The following is a 15708-nucleotide window of genomic DNA, read 5'->3' as shown; positions in this document are numbered from 1 at the left end:
GGCGTAGTTAAGGACTGCGGGCCTTATACGTAAAGTAGATGATAGACGTAAACGTAGATAGGGACGGTGGGCCTTATACGTGTTACAGATAATAGACGACAACGTAGTTAAGGACTGCGGACCTCATACGTATTATAGATAGGCATCAGCATAGGAAAGGACTGTGGACCTTATACGTGCTGTAGTTGTATTGTGGTAGCATAGGGGAGGACTGCGGACCTCGTACGTGCTATGGTTTAGGTTGCAACATAGGGGAGGACTGTGGACCTTGTACGTGTTGTGGATGTAGGATGGTATAGGGAAGGACTGCGGACCTTGCACGTACCATAAAGGGTGAACATAGGTAAGGACCGCGGACCTTTTACGTGTTCACGACCTTGAGTACAGGTATAGACGGCGGACTATGAACGTACTCTCGGTAGACTGAGGTTAGTGGTTATAAATATGTGTGTATGTATGGTAGTAAGTGTGTATGTAGAACAGAAGGGTAACTAGTGAAGTATGGATATGTATCTACGGATATGTATGTATGTGTATGTATTGTATGGCGTTCGATTAACTAGAACTCACTCAGCGTAGCTGACTTTTAGTATGCACGCAGGTGAGCTGATTACAGAGTTAGCATGAGGATGACACACGGCATGGATTGAACGGCTGGCATCTGAAGAAAGAAGTAAAGATGTTTTAAATATAAAGTTTTGTGTTATGGTATCAAAGAAAAGGTTTAACGTTTTGTAACAAATGATTGATGTTTTATATTCCGCGAAAAGTTTTAATAAACTCTGATTGAAGAACTGTGTTTATGAGTAAATCCGACGCTAAAGTAGGGCTACCGGGTTCGGGGCCTTACAAGTTGGTATCAGAGCATAAGTTCGAGAGATTTAAGCATCCTACATGCTTAGACTCGAACAGAAAATGGGATTTAAGTAAGAAAGGAAAGAAGATGCCAGTTCAAGAATGCCATGTGTCGCTCAAGCAAGATCAGTAAAGGTAAAGTGTATGATTAAATGATATATGTTAATGAGAAAGAAAAGATACGTGAACGGCAGGGATAGGAATAATTGATTGTTTGACTTGACTAACTGCTTAAGTAGAACCAGCACAAATAGACTCATAAAGGGAAGTGTATAGGACACGGAAGGTAACGTGATCAGCTAATCACAACTGGCCACTGTTATTACCTGTTAGCCTTACTATCCTTGTACTAAATAGTTCCTTGAGTGATGATGTTTGTGTTTTTCCCTTTTAGAATACGGATGGCTGGAGCTGGAGAATTTGTGGGAACTGGGGGTCGCACAGGACGTCGTGGCAGGCCTCGTCTTGTCCGGCAACCCTCGGTAGAAGAAGCTTCCCACACCGAAGATGAAGGAAGCGCAGCTGGAGGAGACCAGAACAACAATGAAGAAGTTCAACTTAGCCCTGCAGTTCAAGCAGCCATTGTTCAAGCTGTAGTTGCTGCTGTGAAGAACCTGAATCCCGAAGGATCTGCTGGAAGCCGTGAGCGAACTGCTGAAGGGGCAGGGGGTGATGGTAAGGAGGTTGGGGAAGGAGAAAGAGGGGCCTCGAGCGAGGATAAGTCTGTGAAAGTCGATGATAGGAGAAGAGGACAAGGTGGGTGCAGCTATAAGTCCTTCAAAGGATGCGACCCGCCGAAGCTGACTGGGTTGGGAGACGCAATCGCTACTCTCCAATGGATAACCACTATGGACAAGGTTATCCGCATTAGCGAATGCCGTCCCGACCAAGCTGTGGGTTATGCTACTCAGTCATTTGTGGAAGAAGCTATGTATTGGTGGGAAAGTGTGGAGCAGAGAAAGACTAGGGATGAGATCAAGGCGTTGAGATGGGACGATCTGAAAGAGTTGGTGATGAAGAAGTTCTGTGCAGATGCAGAGGTTGAAAGGACGGAGATGAAGTTCCTGAATTTGAAGGCCGGTATGATGACGCATCGTGAGTATACTACTGAATTCAGCCGACTATCTAGATTGGTGCCTGATATGGTTGACAATGAGGTCAAAAGAATCAAATGTTATGTGAGGGGATTGCCACAAAAAGTCCGCATGTTGGTCAGGGCAAATAAACCTGCTACTTTTGACTCTGCTGTTGAACTTGCAGAAGTGGTTTATGCTGACCTGGCTGAGGACGATGTGGTGGTGGGGGAAAAGAAGGAGAAGAAATGGGCTACCTCTGCTAAGCGGTCTGGCGAGATGGTGACAACAACTGATGAGAGGAAGGCCAAGGTTGGGAACAAGGATGCATGTAAGACGTGTGGGCAAGTGCACCTGGGAGAATGCAAGACTGGGACAGACAGGTGCTATCGGTGTGGAAAGAGTGGGCATTATTCTCGAGAATGCCCTGATCGTCCAAAGTGCTTCAAATGCGGAAAAGCTGACCACATGGCTAGGGATTGCAAGGAATCAGGGGCGGTAGGTGCGAAAGGATGAAGACTTTGGGAAACTGCAGAGAGGAACACCTGATGAAGGAATAATTGCTCATGCAATGGTTTTATTAAATTACATTTGCTTAAGAACTTGTTTTGTGTTAAGGTCTAAAAACTTATGTTTATCTGTGGCGTGTAATTATTTTGAGTTTGGTTAAGAATGATTATTATGTTATGGTGAAATGTTGTTTTAGACAATAGTGTTAAAAGTACTAATCGAAACCCTTAGAAGGATGAGATGAGTCTTGGTGCATCGAGGGTCTCATGGACAAGCTACCTTAAATAGCTAAAACACATGACCACCATTCGATGGCTGTAAAGTCGGAAGTAGGAAGGGTAACTCAGAAAGCGAAGGCATTTCTATAAAACGTGTAAATGTAAGAAGTTTTCCTTTTATAGGGAATAAGTTAGGTTTCGGGGACGAAACCTCTTTAAGGAGGGAAGACTTGTAACATCCTAAAATTTTTATATTGATAAATAAAAGAAAGTTATGTTTATTAATTTCACGTTTTAGTTATTTAATGTCGAGTAAGGAACGGGTCTTGGGCTTAGTTATTTTATGAACTCGGCCTGTCTCGACCCGTAGGAAGCCAACCCGAGCCTAACCAAACCCGTAGTATATAAACGAAAGTTCTTGACACTTCCACCATTTTCACCATCTTCCTTCACTTACACCCACCCAAACACTCTCATTTCTAGAGAGAGAAGCTAGAGAGAGAAAGTTCTCAAATCACAAATCCGAGTCCACAATCTTGTTCCTAATCGTTTTTGGTAAGTCCCCCTCGAAAATCATCCGTTTTCATAACCATTTCCGACCTCAAATCGAGCAAAAACTCCCATTTTCGTAACTTGAGTTTTCGGGTCAAAAACCGCCTTGTTTTGGTGTCAAAATGCAAGCTTTTGTGTTTAAAAGTACTAGGAATCGATAGCCCTTTCAATCCCGAGCATTTCCATGTCAAAAACTTCGATTTTGGGTCAAAAATCTGGAAAATCTGGAAAACCCGTGGGTTTCTCCGTCGCCCAGCTTGAAGGAGTCGAATCAGACTCATTCGATCGAACCAGTCGATCGAATCAGTCCATTCGATCGAATGCGTAGATCGAACAAGTCCAGTCGACCGAATAGGGAAGCAACCGAATGGTCTCCAACTCATTCGATCGAATGAGTTTTGTATTCGATCGAATGAGTGTTGTATTCGATCGAACGTGTTCCTGTTTGATCGAACGTGTTCCTGTTCGATCGAACGTGTTCCTATTCGATCGAACGTGTTCCTATTCGATCGAACGTGTCCCTATTCGACCGAATCAAGCCAGAACCAAGCTGTTTCCAAGTTCGCCTAAGGTTTAACTTCGCCTGAAGTGAAGTTCGTTTATAAAATAAATTAAAAACCTAATGGAAAATGTGTTAAGGCAGTTATCGAAAATAAAATTTTTCCAAGCTGACCTGGCAGCTTAACCCCAGCCAGGGGCTCTGCCCCTTGGACCCCGCTAGGGGCTGCCGCCCCTAGAACCCCGCTACCAGGGGCGCTGCCCCCGGACCCCCGTTCGTTGTGGGTCATATAAAGATAGAAACGCAACATAAGTAGTAGTAGCTAATTGATACGTGTAAATATTATACAGTTAGCCGTGCGCAGCTCAAGAGGGGAATAACTATTAACGGAGAGCGTAACAGTATTCAGGTGAGTTTCTAGCCCCATTTATGTGTTATGTTTTCGGGGCTGCGTGCATACTCGATGTGTTGTTAATACATTTATCCTAAGTGATAAGTGTATGCCATATGTGATATATGTGATGGATATGAATGGTTGCTTGTCGGTACGCGAACGATCTTCGGATATTGCGCGTACTGTCAGGTCAAAAATAAAGGTACGAATATTATACATCGAAGATGCATGAACATTACAAATGAATACTTGTCGGGGCGTGAACGATCTTCGGATATTGCACGTATCGACAAGAGGTATGGTTGTTAAATGAATGATGTAAAGAACGCCTAGGGTGTTCTTATGCTATGATGTAATTATTGTATATGTGAAGTAGGTGTATGCAGGTACACGAATGGTATGTGAGTTCTACGTTCGACATAGTAAGTTAGGATGGCAAATCCCTCTAGCTTTTGTCGGACATAGACTCGGCTGGTGATGGCGTAGTTAAGGACTGCGGGCCTTATACGTAAAGTAGATGATAGACGTAAACGTAGATAGGGACGGTGGGCCTTATACGTGTTACAGATAATAGACGACAACGTAGTTAAGGACTGCGGACCTCATACGTATTATAGATAGGCATCAGCATAGGAAAGGACTGTGGACCTTATACGTGCTGTAGTTGTATTGTGGTAGCATAGGGGAGGACTGCGGACCTCGTACGTGCTATGGTTTAGGTTGCAACATAGGGGAGGACTGTGGACCTTGTACGTGTTGTGGATGTAGGATGGTATAGGGAAGGACTGCGGACCTTGCACGTACCATAAAGGGTGAACATAGGTAAGGACCGCGGACCTTTTACGTGTTCACGACCTTGAGTACAGGTATAGACGGCGGACTATGAACGTACTCTCGGTAGACTGAGGTTAGTGGTTATAAATATGTGTGTATGTATGGTAGTAAGTGTGTATGTAGAACAGAAGGGTAACTAGTGAAGTATGGATATGTATCTACGGATATGTATGTATGTGTATGTATTGTATGGCGTTCGATTAACTAGAACTCACTCAGCGTAGCTGACTTTTAGTATGCACGCAGGTGAGCTGATTACAGAGTTAGCATGAGGATGACACACGGCATGGATTGAACGGCTGGCATCTGAAGAAAGAAGTAAAGATGTTTTAAATATAAAGTTTTGTGTTATGGTATCAAAGAAAAGGTTTAACGTTTTGTAACAAATGATTGATGTTTTATATTCCGCGAAAAGTTTTAATAAACTCTGATTGAAGAACTGTGTTTATGAGTAAATCCGACGCTAAAGTAGGGCTACCGGGTTCGGGGCCTTACAAACAGACCCTCTAGACCCCCTTAGATCCGCCCTGGGTTGACTAGTGTGCACAAAAATAAAAATAGGTACGAGAAGATCGACTTATTTGCGCATTTCAATGATCAATGCAAACATACCATTGATACCTCGTGAATGGCAGTATGGCACTATGATACCGGCTTGGGTATGATCAGTTGATCACACGACGCACCATCATATATGGCGTATTCTATACAACACACTTGAATCAAAACACATTAATAACAACTATACAACACACCTATACATGGTATATTTATACAACACACCAAAGTCAAAAACACCATTGACATGTGTATACTTTACAATCCATAGTTAATTATTTGGACAAGTGATAGTACCATTAGAGAGGTTAACACAAGAGGTTTGTGGTTCACAAGTACTAGTATCATTAAACATATACGAGCACGGGGTTTCTATCGGCGCACCACAACTCTCAAAGCAACTATCGATTGAACCAGTGACGTTTAAAACTTCAACGACACAATATACAACACAAGTTACCGACTCATTATATCCACAAGTATTGTTGCAAGTAGAAGAAGCAGCCTCACACTGCAAACCAGTTGTACGGTTTTCACACTTGTCAGCAACCGAATAATACAGTTTTCCCGCTTTCCAACCGACACCAAAACCTCGTTGACCACCCGATCCAAACAACTTCCCTGCAACGGACTTTAAAAAGTTTTTCAAATAATGTTCTGCTATACTCTCCTCTAGCTTATAAGCAACTTGTTTGACTTTAGGCAAGTTTTTAACCAGACCCGCGACTATGCCTGAAGGAAGCAATTCACGTCCCTCTTTCCTGCATGTTTCCAACACATGAACATGTTAGAATATTCTTTTTTTATAAACGTGACGGAAAGGAATAACGAAAATGAACTAGATGTTGGTATACCGGTCTCTAAGGAAGTTATTAGAAGTGGAAAAACAAACAAGAATGTTAGTTAGTATGAGGAAGATGACCAATAAAGTCTTGTTGAAGTGATCCATTTTTGTATAGGAATGTGTCATGTTATTTGTGTTTTATATAGACAAATATATTTGAGTTACATTTGAGGAAGGCTTTGTGTTCTTCAGATTGTGGAAAATGGATAATTGACTTTGACAAATTCAGCAAAAACAAGTAATAGACTTTGAACATAACAAAGTTTTAACATTATATAAATGAAGTTGTATGTCACTTGTTAGTGACACTTGTATTTTAAATTTGTCAAGGTATTTATATTAATATATACACATTAGTTTAATGCAAATAAACTTGTAAGTAGAGAACTGTGAAAACTGTATTAAAAGTTATATCTATTGCGTTAAGTATGAGAAACAAGACATTATGTAATTGTATAAGAACGCTAACAATTGATGGTGTTCGTCGGGAGTCTACTAACGCCAACCACATCTCTTTCTCTAGGTTGCCATATATGGTCAACCCTGCGTACATATGCTTAAGGCGAGGGGAACACTACCCATTCCATGTGATACCAAAAATTTGATAAACGAGTGAGATGGTTATAGGGATGTTCAGGAGTGAGTGAGGCTGGCTCGGGCTTGGCTTAGTTTTTAAACCGTACTGAAAATTTGAGCTCGAGCTCGGCTCAATTAGGCTCAAGTTTTTTCTTCTTCCTTTTTATTATAAAAATGTTTAATAGTTACAGTGTGTTGCGACGAGTAGTTGGCCAGTATTGCTTCGGTTTGTTACGGTAAAATTTGTGACCAAAGTTGAAAGTCTGAATGATTGTTTTGTTAAAGTTTATAACCAGTGTGGTCAAAGTGAAGATACAAGTTTAAAGGTGAAATTTTGTGGCTAAAATTGAAAGGCTAACAGTTTTGTGTCAAAAGTATGGTGGCCTAAGCTGTAATGCTATAATTTTTTTAAAAGACCAAGTTTTATAAAAATATCAAAAGGAACCTCAAGCAAAAAAGCAAAAGGCCCAAAAGTACAAAAAGAAACACCTATAAGACGCTACAAAAAGCCGCAATCACTCTTACAACATAAAGTGAACAAATATAAAATAGCACCATGTTGCGGTTTTTCACCCAAAAGAAGGAATAAACTTTCACTTCATGTGAAGAGATACCACCATTATAGATTGAAATAAAACAAAACTTTCCACCTCTCGTGCACCAAAAAATGTCGTAAAATAAAAGTCATCGATTATCGATTCACTCATGTTCCTCGATTAGCATAGCCCGGATACTATTCTCATGACCGTAATCCTAAAGCCCAAAACTTCCTCATTCTAAGTATTGTGACAAAAATTTCATTACCAAAATTAAGGGAACAAAGAGTATATATAAGTTGAAACGACAAAATTTTCAGTAATAAAGTTAAATAACTAATAAATATATGAAACTCATAAATTAAAACGACAAAGTTTTCAATAATATAGTTGAGTAGCTAATAATTATATGAAACTTTGGTTTAGAATAATAAACCAAAGATTGTAAATTACCTGTTAATAATATTTAAATTCTTGTTTAAATATAAAAATACATATACTTGTTTAAGACGGCAATTATGCCAGGCCTTGAAATTTCAAAGCATAATCTATACAAATACATTTATATTCTTTCCACAATCAAAGTTGAAGACCTAATAAAAAATATTTAATTTAATTTTCTTAAACCTTGATTGAAACATATAAAATTGATAAACATGTTATTATTAAAATAGAAAAAGATTTCTTTGCTATCAAGAAAAGCCCACTGATGATGCCGTGTCACGTGGCACCTCCAAATAAAGTCAAATCCATCTCTGTCGGCACACACTATCGTGTCCTGTTATAAAATAACAATTAACACCTTGAATAATATTAAAATTAAAATCACCAATTAATTAACAAAGGCTAATTGATTAACCAGTAGCCTCATATCTTTTCTTATAAGAGATTATCGGTTCGAGTCTCGCATGAAAATTTTGTTCCGTGTTAAACCAGTTTAGCTGAAAGAGTATTTTATTTGTCAGGGTAATTCAGGTGTCATGTTATCAAAACTAATTTAATAACGTAATTATTACATAAGATAAAAAAAAATCAAACTTTGATACTACGAGTCCTATAGTCTACATTGCGGCATCTTTCTTTTCAAACTATGAACTTTTATAAACAACCAACGAAAAAACAACACAAAACCGCAATAATATTAAATTTAAAACTCTCTCTCTCTCTCTCTCTCTCTCTCTCTCACACACATACACACACAAACACCTACTAATACTAATACTCTTGTACGGACTAATTCATTGGGTGTGTTTGATTTGAAGAGTGAGGAAGCTCATAATAATAATAATAATATTGCTGCTTTTGAAATTTGATCGGAATGTCGTTCGTTGCCGGACTGGTGATCGGACTAGTGGTGGGGATCGGACTGATAGTGTTGTTTGTTAAGTCGGAGAATGCGAGATCCACGCGTCGGTCTGCACTCGTAAGTTTTTAATTTTATTAATTAAGAACAGGTTAATGATTTAATGTATCTGGAGGTGCTAACGTCGTCATTTTACCCTAATTAGTTCTTGTATGATTAGCCTCTAAAATTAGATGTAGGTATGCTAAGGTTATGTTAAGATACACACATACACAATGTGCTATTATACATGTTAAAAAGCACACTTTAAGTGTTGTAGACCTCGCTAGGCGCTAGTTGGGCGGTGGGATACTGACTAGTGACTAATAGGGATTAATCAGATAGGAATTTTATATGTAAATTTTCAAATATATATGTGCATATAATTTTTTTTAGAATTCCATACATAATTTTTGGATGGATTAATAAGTAAAATTTATAAAATACTTCAAAGATTTTGACCGAAATCTGACCATTTTGATAGAAATTTGACCGATTTTGAACAAGTTAGGCTAGCTTTGACCAACTACCGATTTGTTGGTTTGATTAGATGAAATCGAATGGTAGCATACCGATTTGCGATTACTCGTGACTAATCGCGATTTGCGATGTTTACAACACTCCTTCATAATCTGTATATTGTGGATGGAATTAAATTTGGGTTAAATTATGTAATGTAGGCGACAACGATTGCGGCTTTTGCAAGAATGACAGTTGAAGATTCAAAAAAGTTGCTTGCTCCTGAATACTACCCGTCTTGGGTTGTTTTTTCACAGAGACAGAAGTTGAGTTATATTCATTTTTCTTGCTTATTTGTTTGCATTTCATGCTCAATGTATTTTTTGGGACTGATTTTGTTTTTTTATTTTTCAGTTGAACTGGCTTAATGCTCATCTTACAAAGATCTGGCCTTATGTTGACGAGGTCAGTTGATTTGCTATTAATGGTCAATTTATGCTTTTGTTGTGTAATGTCCTTTCAGTTTAAATAATCAGCTGTAAAACGATAGGGGAAAAAGATATTGTTTCGTTTAGGCTGGCAATTCGTGTCGTTCATATAATCCAACCTGATTAAGTTAGTTGATATACAAACATGTTTTTTAAATGGGTTGACCATGTCAACCCATGCATGACGAGTATGTATTAGTATTGACTAGTGTCATTGATATCCATAGCTCTTAACTACAGAAAGACAGAAAACTTATATTAGATTAAAATAAAAAACTAATATAGGTAATTTTGATTGTTTAAAGATGTAATTTGTAAACCAAGGGTAGCATCAGGGTATATAAGTAATTTTACTCTACCCTTTGATAATAAGGTTTTTTGCATTCACTGTATGACTATTTATTTGCCCCATAAACTTGGTTTTTAAATGCGCAATGCGCTCCGATGAGCTTTGATCTAAAAAGTCGCGCGTGACGCGTTTGTTCTTAAAGAAATACTTGAAGCTATTTATAGATAATAGTTTAACTTGTATACTTTTAGACACTAAAAAAGTAGGAGTTAAGGAATTTAATTAAAAAAGCTACAATACCACCAAAGAAGCTGGAGTTTAATTATAACCATAGAAAGTCTTTTTTAACTCCAATGCATAACCCAAACAAGTCTTTTAATTCTATGTGCACAACTAGTCTATGCTTTTTGTACAAATAACCTATGCAGGAGCTCACTTTAACTCAGAAATGCGCGTGTGGCAGACCGCATCGCGCATTATGCGATTTAGCGCGCATGGAATTGCAACGCATGGCTCCACTTGAAGCAATCTTATCAGGGCATCTTGCATTATGCGCTCCTGACGCGCGCATTTTAGAACCAAGCCCCTTTACAATCACATTATCATAATTTATAAGCAACACTTTACAGTTGTGTCTGTCTAATTTCTATGTACAGTTTTAATGGTGAATATTCAGAATCAGATAATAAAACATGGTGCAATATAGTGTACGAATTTCTTATGTGATTTTGGATTCTCCACTTATAGGCCGCATCTGAACTTATAAAGGCTAGCGTGGAGCCAACTCTTGAACAATATAGACCAATGGTGCTGTCTTCTCTGTCATTTTCCAAGTTTACCCTTGGCACAGTCGCGCCACAATTTACAGGTTAGGATAAATTATATCATTCTGCTATTTTTATAAGATGATTTCATGTATTCTTGAATTCTAATTGATTATGTTTTTCTAGGAGTTTCTATAATCGAAGGTGGAGATGAAGGAATAACTATGGAATTAGAGATGAATTGGGATGGAAACCCGAGTATAATACTTGATATCAAGACCCGACTTGGAGTTGGATTGCCTGTGCAGGTACAGTTTAATTATTTTCATCTGTAATGTATATACAAATATGACAATTTAATTATTTTCTATAGGTGAAGAATATTGCGTTTACTGGGGTTTTTAGGTTGATTTTTAAGCCTCTTGTTCCCGAGTTTCCTTGTTTTGGAGCTGTATCATTTTCTTTGAGACACAAGGTATATCCCTTTTCTTATTTAATCTGTTAATTTAGTTATACACTCATTTTCTGTTTGATTTTTGTAGAAACAAATGGATTTTACACTGAAAGTAGTTGGTGGTGACATTTCTGCTATTCCTGGTGTTGCTGATGCCCTTGAGGTGTGAAAAGATTCCCTCCCTCTCTCTCTCTCTATATATATATATATATATATATATATCGTTCATTCATTTATGTTTGTGAAAATTGGTTTGCTTTTGTTTATGTTCGGTTGTTAACGTTCATTTATGTTTGTTAGTTTATGTTTGTTCAAGTTAATTCGTTTATATTCGTTAATATATTCATTTAATAATTGTTTGACCCATTACAACATTATTTAGTTTTAATAACTTTTTGGACCAACACATTTTCCACATAACTTTAAACTGGATTTAGCTTGGTTTTGCTCTTTAGTATATGTTTAGTTATGTTTGTTCATTTACATTCGTGAAGTGTTCATTTATACTGTCAACGAACGGACATCAACATGTTCATTTTCTTAACGAACGAATACTAAGAAGAAAACCTGGTTGTTTAATTTTTCGTGTTTGATCATTTGTTCGGTTAAAGCTTAGCGAATGAACACAAACACGAGCATGCTCTGTCCGTGTTCGTTTGGTTTGTTTACATGCTGAAAATTTGTATTTTTCAACTCTATAACACGTATATGCGATTATTAAAGGTTTTCTTTTTTATGCAGAGTACTATACGTGATGCTGTTGAGGATTCAATCACTTGGCCCGTTCGTAAAGTTATTCCGATTTTGCCTGGAGATTACAGGTACATATGCAATCTTACATGTACAATATTGACCCATTTACTTATGAATGGGTCCACATGGGTTATGCTTCAGTTTTAACGAGTCAAATGAAAGATAGCTTGAAAGCAAACGGTTCAAATAGGTTAAACGTGTTGAAAGTCTCCCAAAATCTATACCAATACATAAAACTTTTTAATCATTTTATTCAAAAGGTTCTCTTATTGAAAATTAAAAGTTAAAAATTGCTTGCAAAAGGTGTTTTAGGTCAACCTACATGACTAGGCCTGTAAACGTACCAAACGAACATGAACGAGGCATGTTCGTGCTTGTTCTTTTAACTTCAACCAAACACGATCGACCTCCAACAATTAAACGAACGAGGCTTCTTTTTTGTTTATGTTCGTTTGTTATTATTACAAACGAATGGTTCATGAACACAAAGATAGCTAAACATGTATGAACATACCCGAGCGAACACACCAATTAAAAGTAAGCGTGAACATCAATAAAAGTAAACTAAATTGTAATGAGTCCTAAAAGTTTAAATGAGCATAAACACACGTAAACCAACAAACTTAAAACAAACATAAATGAACGCACATAAACAAGCGTAAATGAACAAGTGTAAACGAACTAAGGAGACATGTGTTCATGCACGTTCGTTCAACGAAATGAACAAACTGTTTTGTTCATATTCGTTTATTTATTATGGAATTGAACATAAACTAACTTCCAGCTGGGTTTACTGAACGTCCGGTTCATTTACACAACCCCTGTTAATGATTGACCCATTTTCCACCTGTAACCGAAGTTAACAAAATAGTTTATTAGTAGAAGAATACAAACAAATACATATTTAGTTTATCTGATCAATATTTTTCTTTATCATTAGCGACCTTGAACTAAAGCCTGTGGGGACATTGGAGGTTAAACTCGTTCAAGCTCAAGGTTTAACAAACAAAGACATTATTGGGAAATCTGACCCTTTTGCAGAGTTATACATACGACCCTTACGGAACAGAATGAAAACTAGTAAAGTCATTGTAAGGCAAATGCATCTCTTTTCTCAAATTCTAATCGTTTATTTGATCTTTTAACTTTAAACCATAGTTAAATGTCTGTCACTTTTTCTTCAGAACAACGACTTGAATCCGATTTGGAACGAGCATTTTGAGTTTATAGTTGAAGATATATCCACACAACACTTGACAGTTAGAATATATGATGATGAAGGGCTTCAAGCTGCTGAGCTTCTCGGGTGTGCTCAAGTTCAGTTGAGTCAACTCGAGCCCGGTAAGGTCAAAGATGTTTGGATAAAACTGGTCAAAGATTTGGAACTGCAAAGAGATAATAAAGATCGAGGGAAAGTACGTAAATATTGTTTCTTTATCCGTATGATGACATTTACATTCTTTTCTTATTTTATTATTTATTCGAGTAGGTGCATTTGGAGCTGCTTTATTGCCCATACGGGATGGAAAACAGCTTCACGAACCCGTTTTCATCTAACTTCACGATGACATCACTAGAAAAGGTTCTAAAAAGTGGTGAAACTGAAAACGGCGAATTGGTTAATAAGAAACGAACAGTAATAATAAGAGGAGTGCTTTCGGTTACTGTGATATCTGCTGAAGACTTGCCGCCTGCCGATCTTTTGGGAAAAGCTGATCCTTTTGTTGTACTCACTATGAAAAAAACCGGGATGAAAAACAGTACTCGGGTACTCTTTATTCCCTTAAAAGAGTTCATTTGTGATTATTGTTATATATTTATTTTAACTGATTTATTATTATTTGTTTGTAGGTTGTGAACGAGAATTTGAACCCGGTTTGGAATCAGACGTTTGACTTTGTAGTGGAGGATGGGTTGCATGATATGCTTGTTGTGGAAGTATATGACCATGATACATTCGGGAAGGTATATTTTCTTCAGTCAAAAGATAATTTTATTCATAATGATCTATACATATGGCAAAATGGGCGAGTCGGTGGTTGGAAACATGTTAAAACGGGTATTTTTGTTGAGGGTCGGTTGATCCGAAGGATAATCTATCTCATATGATTACAGAATATATTATTTCAATAATGGCCTGGCTTTTTTGTATAAAAGGATTTAGGAGGTTTCATGCGTCGAACATACAAATTAAACGACCTTCGACATATTTAACACGTTTCCTTAGTTATGTTTTTACTTGTTTGAGATAAGACAGCTCAAATCGACCAATTTAGTAAATGAATGGGTCAAAATGTCACCTCTATAATGACTGTTACTTAACTCTCTTCCATGCGGTTGTTATTCTTCTATCATTATCAGACTTATTTTTTGTTTTTACCGTTGGAAGTGTTCGCATTTGGTCAAAGTATAAAATCTTGTCAAAAAATATAAACTTCAAATATATTTACGATTTAGACCCGTTAGTATGGAGTAAAATATGTTTTATGGGCATGTGCCAAAAATAGCATATTTAGCCACTTTATGAGGGGAAGTATGTTAAAAAAATGGTTTCTCATATCGAAAAACCGTTAATATGCAGGATTACATGGGAAGATGCATTTTGACACTGACAAGGGTGATACTAGAAGGTGAATACAAAGACTGTTTCCCGCTCGATGGTGCCAAATCCGGGAAGCTCAATTTGAACCTCAAGTGGATGCCACAACCAATTTACCGAGATTCTTAGCATCATTACCATCATCCCGACATCTGAACCGGTGATGGGTATACATGATGTAAATAATCTTTGTGAAATTGTTGTAAAAAACAAAGATTATTGGTTTAGACTTGGAAGAAAATAAGGACATGCATTTATCAAGTAGCAGGATTTTGGGATTATTATTATATTTTTTGTAACTTTTGTAGTTTTTTTTATCTAAACCTTGAATCCTTACTTAGCAATGAGCAGTAAGAAAATTTTTTATTAATTTTAATCTTACTACACTACTACCAAAAAAACATTAGGATTCCTCAGGCATTTAATCATTTTATATAATAGACAACAGTCAAATGGATACCAAGCTGCATCGCTAGTCCTATTTGGATGGCAAAAACAAATCGGTTATTAAAAACATAGAACGTGGGGTTTTAACATTGTTACTCATGTGTTGAACACGAGTAACTTTACAACCTTATGCATTAGAAATAAACATATGTTTATACCTTGCAGAGTGTAGACTATGTGGGAAACTCTAGTAGTATTAGTATTGGTATTGGATCCGCTCTTCTCTTAGCATGAACATGAATTCTATTCGTCTTCTATATTTAACCTCCACCCAAAGTTTTAAGGCATGCCGCCTGTTTTGTAGTATGATAATTCCGTATAGCTATTTATTGAAGATGGACTCACAAGTATGATATATCTTTTTATTGTTAATAGTTGGCCTAGTGATAGAGGCTTATGCCTCTTGCTATTTATTGAAGATGGACTCACAAGTATGATATATCTTTTTATTGTTAATAGTTGGCCTAGTGATAGAGGCTTATGCCTCTTGGTGAGAGATCACAGGTTCATCTTTGGTCATAGAGATAGTTTAAGAAAATGGTGTAAAATTTAGTAGTAGTATAGTTTGCAGTAAAAAAAACGTTTGTAAAAACGTTTGTAAAAATAAGAATGATCAGGTAAAAAAAACTTATCTTTTAATTTTTTGAAAGGAAACATTGTTTCA

General features: G+C 37.2%; 2 protein-coding genes across 2 annotated transcripts in view; one reads left to right on the top strand and one right to left on the bottom strand.

Moving 5' to 3' along the window:
- The window catches only part of LOC143544179 (disease resistance protein L6-like), a 304085-nt gene that overhangs the window by 231380 nt on the left and 56997 nt on the right, over nucleotides 1-15708 (bottom strand). The gene's annotated exons all lie outside the window — the stretch shown is intronic.
- On the top strand, nucleotides 8725-14973 carry LOC143544173 (synaptotagmin-5-like). The gene is made up of 13 exons (XM_077036326.1): nucleotides 8725-8872; nucleotides 9472-9580; nucleotides 9669-9715; nucleotides 10775-10895; nucleotides 10978-11099; nucleotides 11165-11266; nucleotides 11334-11408; nucleotides 11987-12066; nucleotides 12939-13089; nucleotides 13183-13413; nucleotides 13488-13766; nucleotides 13850-13963; nucleotides 14580-14973. The coding sequence occupies exons 1-13, from the start codon at nucleotides 8768-8770 to the stop codon at nucleotides 14724-14726; spliced, it is 1683 nt and encodes a 560-aa protein (XP_076892441.1). The 5' UTR covers nucleotides 8725-8767; the 3' UTR covers nucleotides 14727-14973.

Source organism: Bidens hawaiensis, unplaced genomic scaffold (assembly GCF_021521415.1).
Source record: "Bidens hawaiensis isolate Kalapana, Puna unplaced genomic scaffold, B.hawaiensis_p1.1 tig00013493_1, whole genome shotgun sequence".
NCBI lineage: Eukaryota > Viridiplantae > Streptophyta > Magnoliopsida > Asterales > Asteraceae > Bidens > Bidens hawaiensis.
The sequence above is the reverse complement of the archived record's forward strand: the minus strand, read 5'-3'. Positions and strand labels throughout refer to the sequence as shown.

What these genes read in the sequence shown, in the direction of transcription:
- LOC143544173 (XM_077036326.1), top strand. Translation starts at nt 8,768, where the DNA reads ATGTCGTTCGTTGCCGGACTGGTGATCGGACTAGTGGTGGGGATCGGA. An exon ending in GTGTTGCTGATGCCCTTGAG is followed by an intron (nt 11,409 to 11,986) that starts GTGTGAAAAGAT and finishes TTTTTTATGCAG; the next exon opens with AGTACTATACGTGATGCTGT. An exon ending in ATTTTGCCTGGAGATTACAG is followed by an intron (nt 12,067 to 12,938) that starts GTACATATGCAA and finishes CTTTATCATTAG; the next exon opens with CGACCTTGAACTAAAGCCTG.